The following is a 25,358-nucleotide window of genomic DNA, read 5'->3' as shown; positions in this document are numbered from 1 at the left end:
ATGGTCCCTATGCCGGCCAGTTGAACTACTGGGAATTTAAGCTTAGGAACCAAACGAGACACCTGGGCTTTTAAGATACAACGTCTTAGATCGCATTTCCCATCTAAAATTTTCCAAATTCCTGGGGAACAATATGAGTCCCATAAGTGTCTGGCCTGGGCTTAGGGTACAGGCACGTTCCCATTGTTGGGTTTGTGCATGAGTTATTACAGTCTGTCATGTCTATTCTCCATGCTGCTTCCCACCCTTTACAACTAGACAAATGCCTCAGCACACAACATAAGAGAATTTTCTGGGAGCTAGGTCTGCCTCAGGTGGCTCTGGCCAATAGCGGCTGGTTGGTTTGGATGGCCTTGCCAGCTTCTTCTGGCCTGCTCCTGCCCTGCCTGCCTCTTCACTCCTGCTACTAAACCTTACTCTGTCCCTTCTTACACACGCAGAACCGGACCACAGGGTGGGAGGGGTAGTTGAAGCATGGGAAGGGAAGAGGCCCATGTATAATAGCATAATATTCAAGGTAGCAAGGTTTGAGCAATTTTAAAATTCCTTAACATACATTCTAAGACAGTCATTGTGTGGACTAAAGGGGCCACATGCTGACCTGACAAGCTCCGGGGAGGCCTGCATGGCAGTCTTGCAAACTCGGAGACCTAAAGCAACCACAAAGGATGGTCTGAAATTAAACGTTGACTAAAAGCAGTTATGGTGGGCAGTTACGTCCTAGGCCAGTATCTTCACTGACAAGGTCAACCTTTACCTTAACTGAGCCTATCTGTCTTTTTGCATCTATGATAACATACCCTTGAAATGTCTGGATAACTTGTGACTTCCCTTTATCTGGAGCCCCTGGGGCACAACCAAATGTGCTGGGCCCCAGGACAGATACCACAAATTCCTTCAGTATCATGTTAATTGTTCCTGCACCCACCTAAGTATGTGTCCATCATTTTATCCCTCCTCCTTAATCTATCACCAATGAGTTTCCTGTAACCCACCTATGTTCCTCCTTTGATTGCAATGTATAAATGCAGATGTAACCCCGCCATTCCCCGGAGCATTATCTCAATTTGTTGAGGTTCTGCTTCCCGGCATGTGTTGACAGTTTGGCTCAAATAAACTCACAAAAATTCTTTACAGGTTTCAATGGTTTTTTTATGTTAACATTACTATCCTGCCGACTACGCTAAGTAATGTTGCCCACCATAACTGCTTTTAGTCAAAGTTTAATTTCAGACCATCCTTTGTGGTTGCTTTCGGTCTCCGAGTTTGCAAGACTGCCATGCAGGCCTCCCCGGAGCTTGTCAGGTCAGCGTGTGGCCCCTTTTGTCCACAAACTTCAAAGAAAATCTCAGAAACAATAATGGAGAACTTTTGTTGGCACAGAGGACAATATTGTGTGGGGAAAAATGGATTTTGACAATTCTGAGTAGAAAAATGAGTTGCAGGAGTTAGATTCAGAATGTGAAAATGTTTTAAGAATGCTTTAACCATTGACTTTGCTTGTTTTCCTTTTCAGAAGAGTGAAATGTGGTTTTAAAAGGTTTTCTTTTGAAGTAAAATAGTTCTTTCAGTTGGTGAAAAATAAAAATTCTACTTTATAAAATACACAAAAAACATCACAGAGGTAGAAGAAGTGAGCCCGAGAAGAAATGGGCTCAAAAAACAAAGTATAGAGGCAAAAGAAGGGCCCTTAAAGCTTAGGAGAAAGAGAGAATTAAGGAAGACACGCCTGGGGCAAGGGTGTGGGGAAAAGCATGATTGGTCTGGGAGAAGAGAGCACCACACTTCATCCTCCATCCTGAGGCTTTTATCTGGAGGCCTCAGGGGAGGATCTCAATAGAATATTCACTAGCTTTACAGGTGTGTCTCCTTGAGGTCAGTCTCCATTGATTGGTTGGCACCATGCAGCTGGTCCTGCTGTCAGCCCTGGCATCATTCTATCTGGTTTCACTGCTTTTTTGAACTTGGAGCCTAGATGTCATCTCCAGGGGTAGATACTTAAGGAAGTGGTTGCCAGGTACCCAGGGTATATGGTAAATGGATACATGGGCCTCTTCCCTTCCCATGCTTCAACTACCCCTCCCACCCTGTGGGAAATACAGTTGAAATCTATAAGTACATTGTGAGACCTTGGGAACCTGGCCAGCAACTCGATCTAAGAAAGGTGTGATTCAGTGGTTGGACATCGACCTATGTGAACGAGGAGGTCACAGTTTGATTCCTGGTCAGGGCATATGCCCAGGTTTCAGGCTTGATCCTGGTAGGAGATGTGCAGGAGGCAGCTGATCAATGATTCTCTAGCATCACCGATGTTTCTATCTCTCTCTTCCTCTCTGAAATCAATTTAAAAATATGTAAAATAATAGCATAATATTAAAAAAAGAAAAGGCCACATAATAACTGCTTCTAGAGGTGAGCCTGGTTTGTAAATAGCTTGCGTTTTGATGTGGCAGTTCATACAGCGGTCCATTCCCCTCCTTGCATGCCCTGTTTCTCTGTTTTCTGTACCCGATAAAACCTTATGTTGGCTAAGTCTTGGGGGTGGCAAAGCAATAACACTGGCAGACTGCCCCCACTCCTTCCCCGGTGCAGCCTGTCTGCAGGCCAGATGGGACTTGTGGGAGAAGTTCACAGGTAGCAGCAGGTGTGGTGGTAAACTTCACTGGTTGGCCCCCCGCCAGTGCTCATGTAAGTCCTAATAAACCCATGTCTTTCACAGATAGTTCTCCAGGCTGTTTCTTCACCACTTTGCATAACACAGGGCTCTCCATCCTGATGACCTCCTGCACCTGGCAGGTTGTTCCTACTCTGCTCATGCTTACCTAACTGCCTACTACACATACATGAGCTGTTGTGGTGATTTCTCTGAAGTTTACTAGTATATCAAGTCATTCCACTTTAGCTTGCATGGCTTTGGCTAAAGGGAAATTTTAGTTTTCAATGATTCCAAGTCAGGATGGGAGAAAAATTGGAAAGGTTAGTTTGGAGAGTCATAGGCAGATAATGGAGGAAACTAGAAGACTTCATTCACCATCCAGTCCAGTTTATAGGTAGAAAACAACACCTCGAAAGATGATAAACAGCACTAGAATCTAATATTCACAAAGTGTATTACTGAAACATGTTTTTCTCTAAAATCACTCTCATTTTTTAAAAATTAAATCTTTATTGTTCAGATTATTACATTTGTTCTTCTTCCCCCCCCCCCATAACTCCCCTCCTCCCAGTTCCCACCCCACCCTCCGCCCTCACTCCCCACCCACTGTCCTCATCCATAGGTGCACAATTTTTGTCCAGTCTCTTCCCACATCTCCCACACCCCTTTCCCCCCCAAGAATAGTCAGTCCATTCCCTTTCTATGTCCCTGATTCTATTATAATCAACAGTTCATTATGTTCATCAGATTATTTATTCACTTGATTCTTAGATTCACTTGTTGATAGATGCATATTTGTTGTTCATAATTTGTATCTTTACCTTTTTCTTCCTCTTCCTCTTCTTAAAGGATACCTTTCAGCATTTCATATAATACTAGTTTGGTGGTGATGAACTCCTTTAGCTTTTCCTTATCTGTGAAGCTCTTTATCTGACCTTCTATTCTGAATGATAGCTTTGCTTGATAAAGTAATCTTGGTTGTAGGTTCTTGCTGTTCATCACTTTGAATATTTCTTGCCACTCCCTTCTGGCCTGCATAGTTTTTGTTGAGAAATCAGCTGACAGTCGTATGGGTACTTCCTTGTAGGTAACTGACTTTTTTTCTCTTGCTGCTTTTAAGATTCTCTCTTTGTCTTTTGCTCTTGGCATTTTAATTATGATGTGTCTTGGTGTGTTCCTCTTTGGATTCCTTTTGTTTGGGGTTCTCTGCGCTTCCTGGACTTGTAAGTCTATTTCTTTCATCAGGTAGGGGAAGTTTTCTGTCACTATTTCTTCAAATAGGTTTTCAATATCTTGCTCTCTCTCTTCTTCTGGCACCCCCATAATTCAGATGTTGGGACGCTTGAAGTTGTCCCAGAGGCTCCTTACACTATCTTCATATTTTTGGATTTTTTCTTTTTGCTTTTCCAGTGGGGTGTTTTTTGCTTCTTCGTATTTCAAATCTTTGACTTTATTCTTGCGATCCTCTAGTCTGCTGTTGGGCGTCTGTATAATATCCTTTATTTCAGTCAGTGTATGCTTAATTTCTAGTTGGTTCGTTATCACAACATTGAGGGTCTCATTAGATTTCTTGTAGATCTCATTAAGTTTATCGGCAGTTTCTAGAAAATTATTGAAAGACCTTAAAAGTGTGGTTTTGAACTCTAGATCCAGTAGTTTGCTTTCCTCCATTTCTGTCATTTGTGTCCTTTTTCTTTGTCTCCGCATTTTTTATGCTTCCCTGTGTTGATAAAGTGGTTTTCTGTGCTAGGTGTCCTCTAGTGCCCAGTGGCTCAGCCTCCCCAGTTACCTGAGGAGGACACTCTTCCTGCACCCCCTTGTGGGCTTTGTGCAGTCTTGTAGTTAAGCCTTGATTGTTGTAGGTATCACTGGGAGGAATTGGCCTCCAGGCCAATTGGCTGTGAGAATCAGCTGTGTCTGCAGTGGGAGAACTTCTGTGCTGGAGACAACCCTCTGGGGCAAGACTTGCTTCAATGGGGCTTTGGTGCTCACTGAGTCTGCCCCCTGAGTGTGTCCCTTAGGGTTCCACGGGGCTTAAAATTGGATGGTCCCACTCTGACCTCTGGGTTTCCTGGCTCCTGGATCTCTAGGGAGGTGCTAATCTAGCCTTTGCCTGAGGCTATCCAGCAAAAGCCTCCCTGCAGGGCTTGGGTGGGGCGGGTCCCACGGGATCAACAGGGCAGGGCTAGCAGTTATAATGGCTGCTCTCAGTCTTGCCCTCAGAGGCTCTGCTTCTCAGTGTCCCAGTAATCACTGCAAGCCCCTTGGAGAGAAAGCTGCCCCCAAGTTCCGACCGCTGCCAGACAGTCCCGCTTCTCCCTGTATGAGTCTGGGTCCCCAGAGACTTGCCTGGAACTGGAGTTCAGAGCATTCGGGAGCTTGAGACTCCCTCCCTATTGAAAAAGACAACCGTGTCCTCAGTTGCCAGCCCTTTCCACGTGTGCCTCTGTACCTCTGCACTTTACTTCCATACCTCCTCTGAGTCTCAGTGTGCTTTTCTCTTTCCTTCTAGTTGTAGAATTTCCACTCAGCCAGCCTTCCTGTGGTTCTGGATGATGTCCATTTTGTGTTTTAGTTGTATTTTTGAAGTGGTTGTGCGAGGCAGCAATTTCCAGTGTTTACCTATGCCACCATCTTGGTTTTTCCCTCAAGAATTTCTTTTCTTTTTTTTTTTTTTAAATATATTTTATTGAGTCTCTAAAGAGAGGAAAGGAGAGAGATATAGAGCCAGAAACATCGATGAGAGAGAAACATCGACCAGCTGCCTCCTGCACACTCCCCACTGGGGATGTGCCCGCAACCAAGGCACATGCCCTCGACCGGAATCGAACGAATTTCTTAAAAAAAAAAAATATGTTGGCTACGCGTGCCAGGTGATGCTAGGCGGCTCCCTGCGCTCCAGGCTGTTTTGAGGTGTGGGTGGGAGCTGTGGGCAGTTCGGGGCACGGGGTGTCTGCGAAGGTGGCGCAGCCATGGCGGCGAGGGAGAGCATGGCCCAGCAGATGGTCTGGGTGGACCTGCAGATGACGGGATTGGACATTGAGAAGGACCAAATTATTGAGATGGCCTGTCTGATCACCGACTCTGATCTCAACATTTTGGCCAAAGGTCCTAACCTGATTATAAAATAGCCAGATGAGTTACTGGACAGCATGTCAGATTGGTGCAAGAAGCATCATGGGAAGTCTGGTCTAACCAAAGCAGTGAAGGAGAGTACAGTGACATTGCAGCAGGCACAGTATGAATTTCTGTCCTTTGTGTGACAGCAGACTCCTCCGGGGCTCTGTCCACTTGCAGGAAATTCAGTTCATGCAGATAAGAAGTTTCTTGACAAATACATCCCCCAGTTCATGAAACATCTTCATTATAGAACAATTAATGTGAGCACTGTTAAGGAACTGTGCAGACGCTGGTATGCAGAAGAATATGAATTCGCACCCAAGAAGGCTGCTTCTCACAGGGCACTTGATGACATTAGTGAAAGCATCAGAAAACTTCAGTTTTACCGAAATAACATCTTCAAGAAAACAACAGATAAAAAGAAGAGGAAAATTATGGAAAATGGGGAGAACGAGAAGACTGTGAGTTGATGCCAGTGTTTGTGCTGCCACCACAGTTCTCTGGAGCAGCTGCTGGTGGTTTTGCTCACACAGAGGCTTGGCAGAGCACCTTCTCTCAGTTAACCCGCAGCTCCAGGTTGTGCAAGCAGACAGCACCTGAAATAATACTTTTTCCTAACATGCTGTTTTCATTTATGACACAGCAGCACCTTTGTAAGTACCAGGTATTGTCCACCCCTTGGTACAAATCTGCATTTGCTTTTAGACCATTTATTTATTTATTTATTTATTTATTTTAAGGAATAAACCTAATTCTATTGAAATGCAAAAAAATATATTTTATTGATTTTTTTACAGAGAGGAAGGGAGAGGGATAGAGAGTTAGAAACATCAATGAGAGAGATACATCAATCAGCTGCCTCCTGCATGCTCCCCACTGGGGTTGTGCCCGCAACCAAGGTACATGCCCTTGACTGGAATTGAACCTGGGACCCTTCAGTCTGCAGGCTGATGCTCTATCCACTGACAAAACCGGTTAGGGCCTGAAGAATTTCTTTAGTGAAAGCATCATTAAGACTTTTTCTCATTCAGTTACTCTCCAGGTAAGCAAAATGTGAAAAATTCTTTCCCAGGAAACCAGAGCTGTGCTCTCCTCTGGCCCATGGCCCTCTTTTTCTTTCTTTTTAAATTCTTCATTGTTTAAACTATTACTTATAGTATTACATATGTCTCCTTTTTCCCCCATTGGCCCTCCCCCTAACCCCCAGCACATGCCCTTACCCCCCTAGTGTCTGTGTCCATTGGTTAAGTTTATATGAAGCATACTAATCCTTTGGTTGATCTCTTACCCCCAACTCCCACCCTCCCCTGCTTTCCTTCTGAAGATTGAAGCTGTCCCAGAGGCTCCTTACACAATCTTCATATTTTGGGATTCTTTTTTTCATTTTGCTTTTCCAGTTGGGTGTTTTTTGCTTCTTTGTATTTCAAATCTTTGACTTGATTCTTGTGATCCTCTAGTCTGCTGTTGGGAGTCTGTATAATATTCTTTATTTCAGTCAGTGTATGCTTAATTTCTAATTGGTCCTTGTTCATATCCTCGAGGGTCTCACTAGATTTCTTGAGGGTCTCACTAAATTTATCGGCGGTTTCTAGAAAATTCTTGAAAAACCTTAAAAGTGTGGTTTTGAACTCTATATCCAATAGTTTGCTTTCCTCCTTTTCTGTCATTTGTGTCCTGTTTCTTTGTCTCCGCATTTTTTTATGCTTTGCTGTGTCGATAGAGAGGCTTTCTGTACTAGGTGTCCTATAGGGCCCAGTGGCTCAGCCTCCCCAATTACCTGAGGTGGACATTCTTGGTGCACCCCCTTGTGGGCTTTGTGCACAGTCTTGTTGTAGTTAAGCCTTGATTGTTGTAGGTAACACTGGGAGGGATTGACCTCCAGGCCAATTGGCTGTGAGAATCAGCTGTGTCTGCAGTGGGAGAACTTCTGTGCTGGAGACACCCCTCTGGGTGAAGACTTGCTTCAATAGGGTTTTGGTGCTCACTGAGTCTGCCCCTTGAGTGTGTCCTTTATGAATCCGAGGAGCTGCAACTGGATGGTCCCACTCTGACCACTGGGCACACTGGCTCCTGGATCTCTAAGGAGGTGCTATTCTAGCCTCTGCCTCAGGCTATCCAGCAGGAGCCAGCTGTGATGCAGTGCAAGTTGCCCTGGGGCCTTGGGCCAGCTGCAGTTTGATAGGTAATTATCAGATTGCAAAGGGCCAGGGCTTTCATATGCAAAAGCCTCTGTGGCTTGGGCAGGGAAAGGTCCCAGGGGATCAACAGGGTGGAGTGAGCAGTTATGGCTGCTCTCAGTCCTGCCCTCAGAGGCCCTGCTTCTCAGTGTCCCGGCAATCACTGCAAGCACCCCGGAGAGAAAGCTGCCTTCAAGTTCCAACCGATGCCAGACAGTCCAGTTTCTCCTGTATGAGTTTGGGTCCCCAGAGACTTGCCCAGAACTGGAGCTCAGAGCTTGAGACTCCCTCCTGATTGAAAAAGACAACCGTGTCCTCAGCCGCCAACCCTCTCCGCATGTGCCTCTGTACCTCTGTATTTTACTTCTGCACCGCACCTCCTCTGAGTCTCAGTATGCTTTTCTCTTTCCTTCTAGTTGTAGAATTTCCACTCAGCCAGCCTTCTTGTGTTTCTAGATGATGTCCCTTCCGTCTTTTAGTTGTATTTTTGAAGTGGTTGTGTGAGGCAGCATTCTCCGGTGTTTACCTATGCCACCATCTTGGTTTCTCCAGCTTATTTCACTTAGCATAATGCTCTCCTGGTCCATCCATGCTGTGGTAAATGGTAGGAGTTCTTTCCTGTTTACAGCAGCATAGTATTCCATTGTATAGATGTACCATGGCTTTTTAATCCACTCATCTTCTGATGGGCACTTAGGTTGATTTGAAATCTTGGTTATTGTAAATTGTGCTGCTATGAACATAGGGGTGCATGTGTCCTTTATGATTGGCGTTTCTTATTTCTTGGGACATATTCCTAGAAGTGGGATAATTGGGTCAAATGGGAGTTCCATTTTTAATCTCTGGGACACAGTGAAAGTAGTCCTGAGAGGGAAGATCATAGCATTACAGGCCTACCTCAAAAAACATGAAAAACTGATAATAAACTATCTAACTCTACAACTTAAAGAATTAGAAAGAGAGCAACAAGAAAAGCCCAGAATGAGCAGAAGGAAGGAAATAATAAAGATTATAGCTGAAATAAATGACATAGAGACCAAAAAAAAAAAATTACATGAAAAAATCAATGAAACCAAGAGCTGGTTCTTTGAAAGGATAAACAAGATTGATGAAACTCTAGCCAGGCTCACGAAGATCAAAGAGAGAGGACCCAAATAAACAAAATCAGAAATGAAAGAGGTGAAATAACAACAGACTCCACAGAAATACAAAGAATTATAAAATAAACCTAGAGGCCCAGTGCACAAAAGTTTCTGCAGTTGTGGGGATCCCTCAGCCCGGACTGTGCCCTCCCGCAGTCTGGGACCCCTTGGAGGATGTCCACCTGCTGCCCACCAGGGAGTGGGCCTAAGCTGGCAGTCAGACATCCCTCTGGCAGCCCGGAGCCCTCGGAGTCCACTTGCCAGTGGGGAGCAGGCCTAAGCTGCAGTTGGACATCCTTAGTGCTGCTGAGGAGGCGGGAGAGGTTCCCGCCACCACTGCTGTACTGGCAGCAGTCAGCCTGGCTTGTGGCTGAACAGAACTCCCTCTGTGAGAGCGCACTGACCACCAGGGGCATCTCCTGCATTGAGCATCTGTCCCCTGGTGGTCAGTGTGTGTCATAGTGACGAGTCATTCCCAGTCGTTCTGCTGTTAAGGTCAATTTGCATAGTACCCTTTTATTTTATAGTATAGAGGCCTGGTGCACGGGTGGGGGCTGGCTGGTTTGCCCTGAAGGGTGTCCTGGATCAGGGTGGGGGTCCCGCTGGGGTGCCTGGCCAGCCTAGGTGAGGGGCTGATGGCTGTTTGCAGGCTAGTCACACCCCCTTCAGAGTAGGGGTCCCCACTGGGGTGCGTGGCCAGCCTGGGTGAGGGGCTGAGGGCTGTTTTCAGGCTGGCCATGCCCGCGGTCTGGAAGCAGGTATCTGGGATTTATCTATCTTCTATAATTGAAACTTTGTAACCTTGAGTGGAGCCCAGGGCCAGCCAGGGCAGGCGGGAAGCTTGGTTTCCTCCATTGCCAGTGGCAACCCAAGCCTCCTGCTTGCTCCAGCTCTGTGCCGCCGCCATCTTTGTGACGGAGTGAGGGTGTGATGGAGTGATGGTTAATTTGCATATTACTCTTTTATTAGATAGGATACTATGAGCAACCATATTCCAACAAACTGGTCAACCTAGAAGAAATGAACATATTCCTAGAAAATATGACCTTCCAAAACTCAATCAGGAAGAATAAAAAAATCTGAATAGGCCATTAACTATGGGGGAAACTGAGGCAGTAATCAAAAAACTTCCAGCAAACAAAAGCCCTGGGCCAGACTGCTTCACAGAGGAGTTTTGCCAACATTCAAAGAAGAACTAAAATCTATCCTCTTCAGACTATTCCCAAAAATTCTAGAGGAAGGAACACTTCCAAACTCTTTCTATGAAGCCAGCATTACCCTAATCCCCAAACCAGATAAAGACACTACAAAGAAAGAGAATTATAGGCCAATATCTCTGATGAACATGGATGCTAAAATCCTCAACAAAATTCTAACAAATCGGATCCAGCCTTAATTAGAAAGATCATACACCACGACCAAGTGGGATTTATTCTGGGTATGCAAGGATGGTACAATATCCACAAATCAATAAACATGATATATCACATAAACAAATTGAGAGACAAAAATCACATAATCATATCAATTGATGCAGAAAAAAGCATTTGACAAAATCCAACAGTTTTTCTTGATAAAAACTCTTAGCAAAGTGGGAATAGAGGGATCATATCTCAACATAATAAAAGTCTTATATGACAAACCTACAGCCAACATCATACTCATGGGCAAAAACTAGAATAATTTCCCCTTAAAACAGGAACAAGACAGGGATGCCCACTCTCACCACTCCTGTTTGACGGAGTACTGGAAGTGCTAGCCATAGCCATCAGACAAGGAGAAGAAATAAAAAGCATCCAAATTGGAAAAGAAGAAATAAAACTATCACTATTTGCAGTTGACATGATATTGTACACTGAAAACCCCAAAGACTCCATAAAAAAAACTACTAGATTTAATAAATGAATTTGGCAATGTAGCAGGATACAAAATTAACACCCGAAATCTATGGCTTTTTTTAAATTATTTTATTGATTTTTTACAGAGAGGAAGGGAGAGAGATAGAGAGTTAGAAACATTGATGAGAGAGAAACATCGATCAGCTGCCTCCTGCACATCTCCTGCTGGGGATATGCCCGCAACCCAGGTACATGCCCTTGACCAGAATCGAACCTGGGACCTTTCAGTCCGCAGGCCGACGCTCTATCCACTGAGCCAAACCAGTTTCGGCAATCTATGGCTTTTTTATACACCAATAATGAACTCACAGAAACAGAAACAACAAAAACCCTCCCATTTACCATTGCACCAAAGAAATTAAAATACCTAGGAATAAACTTAACTAAGGAGGTAAAAGACTGTACTTGGAAAACTAGAGGATATTGAAAAAAGAGATAGAGGAAGACATAAACAAATGGAAGAATACTGGTATATGTGTTCATGGATTGGTAGAATCAACATAATTAAAATGTGCATACTATCCAAAGCAACCTATAGATTTAATGCAATCCCCGTTTAAATACCAACAGCATATTTCACAGTCCTAGAACAAACTCTCCAAAAATTCATATGAAACAAACAAACAAAAAAGACCCCGAATAGCCGCAGCAATCTTGAGAAAGAAGAACAAAGTTGGAGGGATCACAATACCAGATATCAAGCTATATTAAGGTACAAAGACACTGATCTCAAAACTGCCTGGTACTGGCACAAGAACCAATGGAAGAGAACAGAGACTTCAGAAATCGACCCAAGCCATTATGCTCAATCAATATTTGACAAAGGAGGCAAGAGCATACAATGGCATCAAGACAGTTTCTTCAATAAATGGTGTTGGGAAAATTGGACAGATACATGCAAAAAAATGAAACTAGACCACCAACTTGCACCATACACAAAAATAAACTCAAAATGGATAAAGGATTTAAACGTAATACAAGAAACCATAAATCCTAGAAAACTCCACAGGCAGCAAAATATCAGACATATGTCGTAGTAATATCTTTACTGATATAGCTCCGAGGGCAATGGAAACTATGGAGAAAATAAACAAATGGGACATCAAAATAAAAAGCTTCTGCATAGCAAAAGAAACCATCAACAAAACAACAAGAAAGCCCACTGCATGAGAGAATATATTTGCCATAATGTATAGGGAACTCATACATCTCAACAAAAGAAAAATAAACAATCTAATAAAATGATGCTCAAAGGACTTAGACACTTTTCGAAAGTGGACCTACAGAAGGCCACGAGACATATGAAAACATGCTCCAAGTCACTAATCATCCCAGAGAGGCAAATCAAAATGACAATGAGACACCATCTTACACCTGTCAGAATGGCTATCATCAACAAATTGACAAAGGACAAGTGCTGGTGAGGATGCGGAGAAAAAGGAACCCTTGTGCACTGCTGGTGGGAATGCAGACTGGTGCAGCCATTGTGGAGAACAGTATGGAGTTTCCTCAGCAATTGCAGTTTTTAATGTGAGAACTGAATATGAATAAATGAAGCCTGATGGCCAATTACTTTGAGGCAGATTGAAAACAATACTGTCTGTTACTGTGTACATGTGGGGAGGGTGAGGACAAGAGTGAAATAAAGGGAATGGTCTGGATGGTCAGCTTTATCGAATAGGGGGATGGTGATTCCATTTACTAATTGGCGGGGGCTTGAAAGAGGATGGGAATAAGGACACAACACCTGTGTGGGTCTGGTGAAACTTGACAATGAACAACTATGTGAGCTGGGAGGTAGACATGTGGATTGAATTCCACGGAGAGGCAAGGCTGGGCTATAGATAAAGGGTTGAGTCATATTTAAAAATGATTCATAAACATATGAAAATGCAAAAGTGAAAAAAAGTAGAAAATATGAAAAATGGAGGCCAAGTATCAAGCCCTGGGTCCCTTTAACATTTAGAGCTCAAGCCCTAGCCGGTTCGGCTCAGTGGATAGAGCTTTGCCCTGGAGACTGAAGGGTCCCCGGTTTGATTCGGGTCAGGGGCATGTACTTTGGTTGCAGGCTTGACCTGTCCCAGTTGGACCTGTGAGGGAGGCAACCAATCGATGTGTTTCCTTCACATCGAGGTTTCTGTCTGTCTCTTTTCCTATATTACACCTCTCTCTCTCTAAAAAAAAAAAAAAGAAAAAAAATCAATGGAAAAATATCCCCAGGTGAGGATTAACCAAAAAAAATATAAATAAATAAAAAATAAAATAAAATTAAATTAAAAAGCACACCCATTTTAATTTATTTAATATTTTTTTGATTTCTGAGAGGAAGAGAGAGGGAGAGCTAGAAACATCCATGAGAGAGAATCATTGATCGGCTGCTTCCTGCACGCCCCCCACTGGGGACTGAGCCCACAACCGGGCATGTGCCCTGACTAGGGATGAACATGGGGCCCTTCAGTCCGCAGGCCGATGCTCTATCCACTGAGCCAGACCTGCTAGGGCAGCACACCCATTTAGAGCTCAAAAAAGATGAACAAGAAAAGGAAACTGAGAAGCGGCAACCGTGAAGATGAAATTTGAGAAAAATGTAGTATCATAGAGCCATGAGAAGAGACTGATGAAAAATGGCCAGTTATAGCAAATGCTAAGAGGTCAAGAAAAGAAACGTGTCTCTCATATTTAGTAATGAGATGATAATGACCCAGAGAAAAGCAGCCCAGGAAAGTCATAGGAATGTTTCCCTATTTAAATTATAGAAAATTAACTTAGAAAAACATTTCAGTAAGTTTTTCTACTGAGAATAGACGTGGAGCATTTGCTGGAGGGAGTTTTGGGAGAAGAGAGGGTTCTAAGAAGTGAACTACTCCCGACGCCTAAGCGCGTCTGAAAGGTCAGGTCGGAAGGCGGCCGGCAGAACCCACGTGCGAACGACCACGTTCGCCCGCACACTTTTCCGGGACTCACACGCCACGGCGCTTACAACGCCGCGGGGAGCAGGCGGCGAGTCCACCAGAGGCTCCCGTCGCCCCCCCTCACTCTGCGTGCGTGTCCCGCCGCCCCCCGCGTCCAGGCCGAGTTCTCGCGGGGCGCGGAGACCGCGCGCGGCCGCGGAGACCGCTGGGAAGTGTGGTTTTGCTGGAGGCGACCGGGCGCAGCACCGGTGACTAGTGTGTGCGGCGCGGAGAAGTCTGAGAAATGGCGCCTTGCTGGGGGCTCCGTTCGTGGTCCACCCCGCGGTAGTGTCGGGCCAGGCGGAATGCTCCGACCTGGACGCTGGGAGGACGCGGCGGTGCAGTTCCCGTGAGGGCGGCGACCATTGTCCGCGCACAGCGACCCGGCGCGTCCGGTGCGCGGATTTGGGCAGGCGTGGGTCCCGGGGGGGGCTGGCGCGGGCCTCGGGCTAACGGCCCCGGCCCCGGGCGCTGGCACGGCCCGAGCCCTTGCTGCTCCCAGCGTCTCCCCGCGGTGTGAGCCCACGAGGGCCCTAGCTCTCTGGGCCTCTGGCCTTGCTGTGTGGAAGGGGTGCCAGGCAGCGCCCACCTCGTAGAGCGCGTGAAAAGAAAATGGGCGAGCGAGTGCACGGAGTACCGACGGAAGAAAACGCCGCTGCACTTGTTTCTGTGTCATCCAGTCAAGAAGCTGACGCTTTCCGGTTGTGTACCCTTGAACAATTGTTCCAGTATCGCCCTTTGAATTGTCAAGTAGTTTAAAAAAAGAAATCTGGAATAATGTGAATGCCCACCGTGCAGAGTGGTGACGATTAAATCAGCTCATATTTAACATGCTTACTACTGTTGTTTTATGAGTTTCTCTCTTAGGTAATATAAAAGTTGATTTACTTGCAGGTGGAACCTAGTAAATGGTTTAGTTACGTCGTGCCAAGGAATACTCTGTTAGTTCAAATAAGGTCGGAGTCCTAGAAAATGATTCCCCTTGTGTTTCTCCACGCAGGTGTGTCACAGAGCTGCAAGATAGTCCCGATTTTTCATGACTGCTTTTTCCTGCCCTTAATTTGCCATCTCAGGACAGTGCCCTCCAATTATACAAGAGCCTGGAAAGACAACTGTGTTGACTACTGGAAATTGCAAAGTCATGTTCCAGGTAAGTCCTCAGATCTTCCCGAAGCACCTTTTAATCAGGACTCTTAAGTGTTTGCTTTCCTTCTCCTATCAGTTCCCTCCTAACAAAGTCCATTTAGGGACTGGATCTGTGATTCCTTTCACTGTAGCAAAGGATGGAGCCTGAAGAACTCCAAAGTATTATCTTCTCTAAGTTTCTCTTTTCTACCAGTTGTCTGCTAGAAGCCTCTGTAGAGTCTTGAGCAAACATTTGTTGTTGTTAATCCTTACCTGTGAATATTTTCCCATTGATTTTTAGAGAGAGTGGAAGGAAGGGGGAGAAACACAGGTAGAGAAACAGCGATGTGATTGGTTGCTTCCCACAGGTGCTGCAACCAGGGCTGGGGATGGAGCCTGCAACTGAGGTACATGCCCTTGACTGGAATCAAACCTGGGACCCTTCAGTCCTCCGGCCAACGCTCTGTCCACTGAGCCAAACTGGCTAGGGCTAAACTTTTAAAAATTACAATTCAAAATTCAAATTTAGAAATTTGGGCTATTTGCTTTATGGTTGTTAAAGCTGTATCATGTGGTCTCAATTAATGGTATATAAGTTCTTTCAGTTATTTAAGTCAAGAGATGTTTGGAGTCATCTTGATTCCCCCCTTTCTCTTATAACTCACATTCAGGCACTTCAGTTAGTTCTAAAATATATACGTACAGGATATATACAGAATCTGACCATTAGTTACCCCATCATTGCCACCTCCACTGCCACCGTGGTCCAAGCCAACCTTGATTATTGCAGTAGCTTCCTAGCAGGATTCCCTGCTTCTGACCTTGACTCTCCTTAATACAGCTGTCACAATGATCCTCTTATGTAAAACTAGAGGCCTGTTGCACGAAGTGCAATAGGCCTTCCCTTCCCTTGGCTGCTGGCACTGGTTTGCCTCTGGCACCCAGGACCCAGGCCTTCGCTCTGGCCAGGCTCCGGCTGGAGCCGTCAGGCTTCGCTGCTCCGGCCCCTTGAATGTGGCTCTTCCACAAAATACCACGTGTGGGTGCGCACGTACAGTGCGATTAAAACTTTGTGGCCCATGCATAGAAGTCCGTATTTTGTGGAAGAGCCACACTCAAGGGGCCAAGGAGCCGCAAGTGGCTCGTGAGCCGCAGTTTGCCAACCACTGTAACTAGTACATGCAAAATATCCTAATAAATTAATAGAATATATACACTGAGTGGCCAGATTATTATGACCACCTGACATTTGTAGGCAAATTAGCTATAATTTCGTGCGGAAGTTGCTAGGGGGGGCCAGACCATTATACTTAGGGAAGCAGGTTGTTTACCACGACAGTAGAAGTGACTTTTTTTCTGAAGATATGGGTAAACAACACGATTTTACAGCTTTTGAACATGGGATATATATATATACACACTGAGTGGCCAGATTATTATGACCACGCTATCAGTACTTCATTGGGCCACCTTTTGCCTTCAATACTGTGGTGATTCTTCTTGGCATTGACTCCACGAGATGTTGAAATGTGATGCAAGGAATCTGACACCATGCCTGATGAATAGCACTGTCCAGTTCTGTGAGATTTGATGGTTGTGGAACCAGCTGCCTGATGGCTCTTTGAACTTCATCCCACAAATGCTCAATTGGATTGAGATCTGGTGATTGTAGGGACCACCTAAGCAAGGTGAAGTCTCCCTCATGTTCTTGAAACCACTCCTGCACAATATGAGCACCGAGGCATGGCACATTGTCTTGTTGGAAGAAGCCATCTCCATTGGGATATGCCATCAACATGATAGGATGAACTTGATCAGCAGCGATAGTTAGGTGTGTTGTGCTATTTAGACGTTGTTCCACCCCTTCCTTTTGTTAGAATATTTCCTTGAGAAAAACTTGTCATTGTAAATGCTTTCCTTGTCCCCTTGAGATGCTTATAAATCTTTTTCAAAGCTTAATACCCTTTGCCAATATTTCAAGGAAGTAAAGTCTTTCTTAGGGCTTTGGACTCATCTCTTTGAAATACAAACATGAAGGAAGATGCACCCTTAACTACCTGTCTGTGGGAGTTTAGCCTAGGCTTCTGGTTTCAAGTTCTGTCTGCTTGTCATAAAGAAGGTTTATTTTTCTTTGGAGTAAAGGCAATTAATACAGATGGTTATATCAGTCACCAGGTGAATGTAGGATGAACTATGTGTAGCAAATGGAGGACAAGTTACTTATTTTGAAAGCATGTATATATTGTTGTATCTACCTGGCTTTTTAAAAGGGTCAGATTTCTTTCTGTCCTTAAAGTCTCATTAGTGATGTCCTATGAAGTGCATTACAGTCTGGTTTAACGCTTATTCAATAATAAACCTGTCTCTTTCTTTTCTACATTGTAGAGAAGTTTTTCTGCTTGACAGTTCCTCTTGTTTGCAGATAATGGTTTTTAATTATTTCCCCAACATCTGACAAAGGTAAATTCCCATTTTGAAACCAAAGACCAGTGTCACTAGTGAATATATTAGTACAGTTGTTGGCAAACTGCAGCTCGCGAGCCACATGTGGCTCTTTGGCCCCTTGAGTGTGATGGAAATATTCATGCATGTGGGGTGCATGCTTTCATGCTGTTTCCGCCAAATTCTCACTCTGCCATCTGCATGATGCAACTGTAAACGTGATTCATTGGATCACATGACTTTTTTCCAATGCTCGACTGTCCAACAACCTGCTTCCCTATTTATAATGGTCTGGCCCCTCTAGCAACTTCAGTGTGAAATTATAGCTAATTTGCCTACAAACGTCAGGTGGTCATAATAATCTGGCCACTCAGTGTATATTTACTTCTTATTTATTTTGATTTTTAGATTCAGTTGTTGATAGACTTATTGTCATTTTATTGTTCATATTTTTTTATTTTTTTATTCCTTTTCTTAAAGAATACCCTTCAACATTCCATGTAATACTGGTTTGGTGGTGATGAACTCCTTTAGCATTTTCTTGTCTGGGAGGCTCTTTATCTGACCTTCAATTCTAAATGATAGCTTTGCTTGGTAGAGTAATCTTGGTTGTAGGTTCTTGCTATTCATCACTTTGTATATTTCTTGCCACTCTCTTGTGGCCTGCATAGTTTCTGTTGAGGAATCAGCTGACAGTCATATGGGCGCTCCCTGGTAGGTAACTAACTGCTTTTCTCTTGCTGCTTTTAACCCTTGGTATTTTAACTATGATGTGTCTCGGTGTGGGCCTCTTTGGGTTCCTCTTGTTTGGGACTCTGCGCTTCCTAGACTTGTAAGTCTATTTCTTTCACCAGGTAGGGAAGTTTTCTGTCATTATTTCTTTAAATAGCTTCTCAATATCTTGCTCTCTTCTCCTTCTGGCAACCTCATAACGTGAATGTTGGTACACTTGAAGTTGTCCAAGAGGCTCCTTACACTATCTTCATATTTTTGGATTCTTTTTGCTCTTCTGATTTGGTGTTCTTTGCTTTCTCATATTTAAAATCATTTATTTGATTATCAGAATCCTTTACTATTGAATCCCTGTGAATTATTCTTTATTTCATGTAGTGTATGCTTAATTTCTGACTGGTCCTTTTCCATGTCTTTGGCATTCTCACCAGATCCTTAAAAGTCTCACTAAGTCCCTTGAAGATCTCATGAAAATCCTTGAGTATCCTTATAACCATGGTTTTGAACTCTGCTTTCTAGTATTTATTTCATTTGTGACATGTTTCTTTATCTCAATAATTTGGCTGCTTCCCTATGTTTGTTTCTATGTATTAAGTAGAACTGTAATGTTTCCTGGAGTTGGTAGAGTGGCCTTGTGTAGTAGGTGTCCCATAGAGCCCAGTGGCTCAGCCTCTCCAGTCTCCTGAGCTGGGCACTCTAGATGTACCCTTTTGTGGACTGTGTGCACAGTTTTGTTGTAGTTGAGACTTGATTGCTGTTGGTGTCACTGGGAGGAATTCACCTTCAGACCAATTGGCTATGAGTACCAGCTGTGACTATAGTGGGAGAACTGCTGTGCAGGAAATACCCCTGTGGAGCAGGACTTGCTTCAGTAGGGTAGTGGTGCTCACTGAGTTTGCTCCTTCAATGTGTTGCTTGTTGAGCTGTAGAGTTGTAATCTGGTATGGTCTGAAGCTGTCCACTATGTGCACAGGTTCTTGGGTCTCCAGGGAGATGCAAAGTCAGCCACTGTCTGGGGCCATCCAGCAGAAGCTACAGAAAGATCTGCAGATTTCTCCTATTTGTATCAGGTTTAGAAGTGCCCAGGCGAGGCCCAGCTGTGAAGCAAGGCAGGCTGGTGCTGGATCTTGGGCCTTTTATGGATAGGTTTGGGGCACGCTCACACCAGCTGCAGCTTGTTTAAGAGATTTTAGCAAAGTGTGAAGCCTGAGCCAGGATAGGCCATTCATATGGAAAAACTGCTGCAAACAGCTTGGGTGGGGCTGCAAATTGGATGGGGCGGGCTCTCAGGGAATCACTAAGGCAGGGCAAACAGTGTGCTTCAGGTTGATGGGGACTCAGATATGGTCTCAAGTCAGCCCTGGGGCAGGGGAGGTCTTGGCATAGGAACAATGACCTCTGCAAGCACCTCTGTCTGATAGAAAGCCACCCCCGAGTTCCTGCCCCAATGCCAGACAGTTCAGTTCCTCCCCATATGTGTCTGGGTCCCCTAATGTCTCCTGGCGCTGGAGCTCAGAGGAAACAAGTCCGAGTAAGTTCATCCCTGGTCCTTTGAAAGGGACACCTGGGTCTTGGGCAGCCTTAATATCTCTCAGCCCCAATGTCCACTGGTTTTTACAGCCCAAAGTTACAGGGACTTCTTTTTCCAGCTCTGGGGCCCTGGGCGGGTGGTCTAGTGTGGGGCTGGGACCTATTGCTCCTCATAGCAGACTCCGCAGGGACAATCTCCCTCTGGGTTAAAAAAATGGCCCGCCTGGGTGCCTGACCAGCCCGGTCTGAGCCTCTGCCCCTCCTACCAGTTTCAACGTGCTTTCTTATTTACTTCTCTAGTTGTAGGACTTCCATTCAGCCAGCTTACAAAATTAGTTGTAATTTTGATGTGGTTGTGGAAGGCGGCGAGTACTGGTGTTTACTTATGCCACCATCTTGGTTCTCAGTAATAGAATATCGAATCAACCACTTATGGAGTGAAAAACTTACCATGGCCAAACAATGTCTATTTTACCAATGAAAGATATTAGTAATGCTATTTTAAATACATACATTTTTGCATATGTTATAATTTGACTAACCAGTAAGCATAATAAACATTTAAACTTTTTCTAAAGTTTTGATATTTTAATACCGCCATGAATGATCACTGTTTCTGAGAAGAAATCTATTTCCTTAGAATATTTTCCTTGAAATGTTATTCTTTACCCTTACTTTAAGGTTCTTTTCAAGGACTACCTATGGCATGAAACCATCCTTCAGTCTTCTTGTACAAGGAGTCTTAAATTATTTTAATTACAGATTGATTATCAATACAAGGTTTAAGTATACCATAAGTGTTTTTTGTTTGTTTATAAATTAGTTATGTATATGTCTACTCTTAACATTTTTATTTACCTAGCATGTAAGTTATAGAAAACACAACTTGAGCCCAACCAGCATGGCTCAGTGGTTGAAGGGTCAACCTATGAACCAGGAGGTCACAGTTTGATTCCCGGTTAGGGCACAGGCTCATTCTCTAGTAGGGGCATGCAAGAGGCAACCCATCAATGATTATCTGTTATCATTGATGTTTCTATCTCTTTCTTCCTATCCCTTCTCTCTGAATCAATAAAAGTATATTTTTAAAAAAATGACAACAAAAAACACAATTTGACTATGTGCTGTTAAATGTTGAATGCTGATTTTTAAAAAAAAGTATAATTCTATTCCCTTTGAAAAAAACTAACTCTCCTGAAGCAAAGTTCTTAATTTGTCTCATCCTTACTGTACAACAATGCCAAGAATGTAATTACCCAATTATTGGTTTACTTACACAGATTTCTAATTACTGTCACAATTGCTGCATCTTGTCCCCTTTTATAACCAGGGTAACTTTACCCTTTGTCCAGTTACAAGAAGAGGTCTGGGTTATAATTGAGCCTAAATGTGTTTGCTGTTTCAGGTAACATTTAGTGATGTGGCCATAGACTTCTCTCATGAAGAGTGGGGATGGCTAGATTCTGTTCAGAGGGATTTATACAAGGATGTGATGGTCCAGAATTATGAGAACCTGGTCTCTCTAGGTAAGCATATTATAATTTGCTTACTTCCACCTCCACATCAAGAGGGGAGATTTTTTTTTTTTTTTTGAATTGATGGAAATCTTCCTGAGTAAATGTCTGAATTTTTCTTTTATGTTCCCAAGGAAAGTGAAGCTCTGTTATATCCTGCCTGAAGCTTATCTTCCCTTTTAGGGAACGTTCTTTAAACCGCCCTTTGTTCCCTTTTGTGATAATGGCATCTCCCCATGAGGACCACAGCTTAAACAAATTCTATATTTTTCCTGTAAGCAGGTCTTTCGATACCTAAGCCATATGTGATCACTTTATTGGAGGACGGGAAAGAACCTTGGATGGTGGAGAAAAAACTGAGAAAAGGTATGTTTCCAGGTAAATCATGGTGAATCAGGCAAAAGAGGTCTTTGTTAAAGATGCTTGTAGAAAGTGGGGGGGTCGGGGCGGGCATTTTAGGAAATCTTAGGGAGGCTGTCTTCAGAGATTCCCAAATATAACAAAATTGAGGGATCCTTATGCTTAGATTTCAGAATAACCATTTCTCCATCCAAAATTATCTTTCTGTATTATTCATGTCATCTAATCAAAAGTGGAGGTTTTTTCCTGACCATCATGGCTCAGTGTTTGAGTGTCAATCTATGAACCAGGAGGTCACAGTTCGATTCCTGGTCAGGGCACATGCCTGGGTTGTGGGCTCGATCCCCAGTGTGGGGTGTGCAAGAGGTGGCTGATCAATGATTCTTTCTCATCATGGTTGTTTCTATCTCTCCCTCTCCCTCTGAAATCAATAAAAATATATTAAAATAATAATACATTAAATAAATAAAAATTTTAAAGTGGAGGCAAATTACTCTTTTTAAATCCACTTAAGGGAAAATATACTGATGGTTTTAGGTTAAGAATAGCTGTCAATTGGATAGAAAATCACTTTTCCGCTAAGGCTGAACTTCAGAGATCAAATATGAACATAAGTGTTAGAGGAAATAAAGAACATATAAGAAAGTTTCTAAGAACAATATTTTCTAATGTCCAAGAAAATTATGATTTTACATAGATACTACATAAACTCACAAAAGCCTAAATTTTTGTGAGCTGTAAAGTATATTTAGATTTAGATTATTTTGTTGTCATTGTGACTGTTTAATGCAACACTATAAATTCTGCATTTTAAGCATACTAATCTGACAGCAAATTGAGATTGATTAAAGGTTGTAGAACCAAGGCTTTGAGATTGAATGTGTTCTTTCACATAAATATAGGCACAAAATATTGGCTTGGATTCCAGAATGCCTTCTGCATATTATGCCTGACAGTTTCATTTTTTCCAAGATATTGATTGCCCTTAATTAACCCCTGTCCCTTATTGTACTCTGTTCCTGCCTCTGTGAGCTGTCTGTTTTTTTTTCTGTGCTCTGCTTAAACTTTTTTCAGAAATCATTGAATGTATGAGAGTTGTCAGAGCTATGTGTTTTCGAGCAGGCGGGTGGGTGGGACTTTATTTTTTATCCAATTCTATTTCTATCATAGAAATTTTTTTCCAAGAAGTATGTAAAAAGAAGTGCTTTGCTTTCTTGATATATTGCAGATTGGAAATTAAGATGGGAAAACAAAGAATTATCAACAAAGGAGGATATTTATGAGGATGACTCACCCCAAACGGTAATAATAGAAAAAAATGATAAAACAAAGTTGTGAATTTTCAAATTTTAACAAGGACTGGGAATATATAGAGAAGTTGGAGGGAAAGGATGTAAATTAGGTAGAACATTTTAGACCAGTGACATTCACCTTTAGAGAAAATCCCAGTGGGGAATGTGTTTATAAATACAATACATTTAGAAGCATTTTCTATTTAAATTTAAAGTCTGTTCTTTCTGAACTACAGAGAATTTCTGCTGAAGGGAAATCACATAAACATGATATATTTAAGAAGATCTTACCGAAAAAGTCATTAATAAAAAATGAGAATATCAATGGTGGAAAGAAACTTTTGAATTCTAATGAAAGTGTGGCAGCCTTCAGCCAGAGCAAATCTCGTACCCTTCACCAGACTTATAATAGAGAGAAAGTCTATACATGCAGTGAATGTGGGAAAGCCTTTGGCAAACAATCAATTCTTAATCGCCACTGGAGAATTCATACAGGAGAGAAACCTTATGAATGTCGTGACTGTGGGAAGACTTTTAGCCATGGCTCATCCCTTACTCGCCATCAGATAAGCCATAGTGGTGAGAAACCTTACAAATGTATTGACTGTGGGAAGGCCTTTAGCCATGTCTCATCACTTACTAATCATCAAAGCACTCACACTGGAGAGAAACCATATGAATGTATGAACTGTGGAAAGTCTTTTAGTCGTGTTTCACATCTCATTGAGCATCTGAGAATTCATACTCAAGAAAAACTCTATGAGTGTCAAATATGTGAGAAGGCCTTCATTCATAGGTCATCTCTCATTCACCATCAGAAAATTCATACTGGAGAGAAACCTTATGAATGTAGTGAATGTAGAAAAGCCTTTTGCTGTAGCTCACACCTTACTCGACATCAAAGAATTCACACTATAGAGAAACAATTTGAATGCAACAAATGTCTGAAAGTCTTTAGTAGCCTCTCATTTCTTATTCAGCATAAGAGTATTCATACTGAAGAAAAACCCTTTGAATGTCAGAAATGCAGGAAATCCTTCAACCAGCCTGAATCACTGAATATGCATTTGAGAAATCACATTAGATTGAAACCTTATGAATGCAATATATGTGGGAAAGCCTTCAGTCATAGGTCATCCCTGCTTCAACATCACAGAATTCATACTGGAGAGAAACCCTATGAATGTATAAAATGTGGGAAGACCTTCAGTTGTAGTTCAAATCTTACTGTACATCAGAGAATTCATACTGGAGAAAAGCCATATAAATGTAATGAATGTGGGAAAGCTTTTTGCAAAGGCTCAAATCTTACTGCCCATCAGAGGATACATAATGGAGAGAAACTCAGTAGTGCCCTAAGTGTGGAAAAACCTTTAGGCTATCTGAATCACTATATGTGTGAAAAATCACATATGAGAGAAACTGTATGAATGCAGTGTTTTTCATAATATATTTCAGCCATTGATCCTCCCTGATTGAGCAACAGAAAATCTATATTGGAGAAAATTCTTATGAGAATAATAATTATAGGAAGGTCTTTAGCAATGGTACAAGACATATTGTCCAGAGTTCACACTGAGGAGAGACCATATGAAGGCAATAAATGTGAGAATGCTTTTAGCCAGTATTAATCTTTTAATAAGTAAACCCACACTGTATTTACTGTTCTATATATGTAATAACAGATATGGGGAAGACTTGGCAATATGAATCTCTTATGAAATATGTACAAACATGTATAAGAGAGACAAAATATGAATATAAATTTGTGGAAAGTCCTTTAATTAAAGTGTATCTCTCATGCTACATCAAAGAACTCACACTGCAGAGAAAGCTTATGTAAGAAATGTAGCAAAGTGTTCACTAAGAGCTCTTATTTTCTTAGACATGGAATGTTTGGAACAACCTGTGTACTAATTCTAGAACAACCTGAAGGATGTAGGAATTATGTGTAAATCTTTGCAATGATACCATTTGTAAACAGTTTTATAGGAGAGCAAACAAGCATATTATAAATAAATAAGCATTTCTTATAACAGTAGCTTGCAATTTTACTTAAGTTCTACATAGAAATTATCTTTGGTTAATGGGCATGGGAAGATATTTAGTTACTCAGTGGATTGAGTAAATGTTATAAAGATGAAAATTAAATTTGCAAAAGAAGTAAAAAGTGGTGTGAATGAAATTCTTGGTCTCTAATAAAACCAGTTGTATATATTAAACTCACAGTGACACTGATACGTCTTGTAAAACTTTCTACTACTTTCCTCTTGATGAATTAAGATCAGACTGACAACAGCCTTTAGTGGGAGACTAGCAAACCTAAAGAAAAACTGGCCTGGCCTGTGTTGCTCAGTGAGTGTCAACTTATGAGCCAGGAGGTCATGATTTGATTCCCAGTCAGGGCATATGCCTGGAT

The 25,358-nt window shown here is 42.6% G+C and overlaps 1 protein-coding gene and 1 pseudogene across 1 annotated transcript; both read left to right on the top strand.

Moving 5' to 3' along the window:
- The first annotated feature begins 5,532 nt into the window (after positions 1–5,532).
- Positions 5,533–6,480, top strand: LOC132217034 (oligoribonuclease, mitochondrial-like; annotated as a pseudogene).
- Positions 6,481–13,840: 7,360 nt separating this feature from the next.
- Positions 13,841–25,109, top strand: LOC132217032 (zinc finger protein 181-like). Its single transcript, XM_059666950.1, is given in 7 exon segments — positions 13,841–14,811; positions 14,945–15,094; positions 21,179–21,299; positions 21,570–21,653; positions 22,876–22,961; positions 22,963–23,024; positions 23,097–25,109. Coding segments are annotated over 6 exon segments (1,635 nt in total). The 5' UTR covers positions 13,841–14,811; positions 14,945–15,085; the 3' UTR covers positions 24,370–25,109.
- Positions 25,110–25,358: the final 249 nt, after the last annotated feature.

Source organism: Myotis daubentonii, chromosome 15, assembly GCF_963259705.1.
Source record: "Myotis daubentonii chromosome 15, mMyoDau2.1, whole genome shotgun sequence".
Classification (NCBI taxonomy): Eukaryota; Metazoa; Chordata; class Mammalia; order Chiroptera; family Vespertilionidae; genus Myotis; species Myotis daubentonii.
This window is presented reverse-complemented; position numbering and strand designations above follow the sequence as displayed.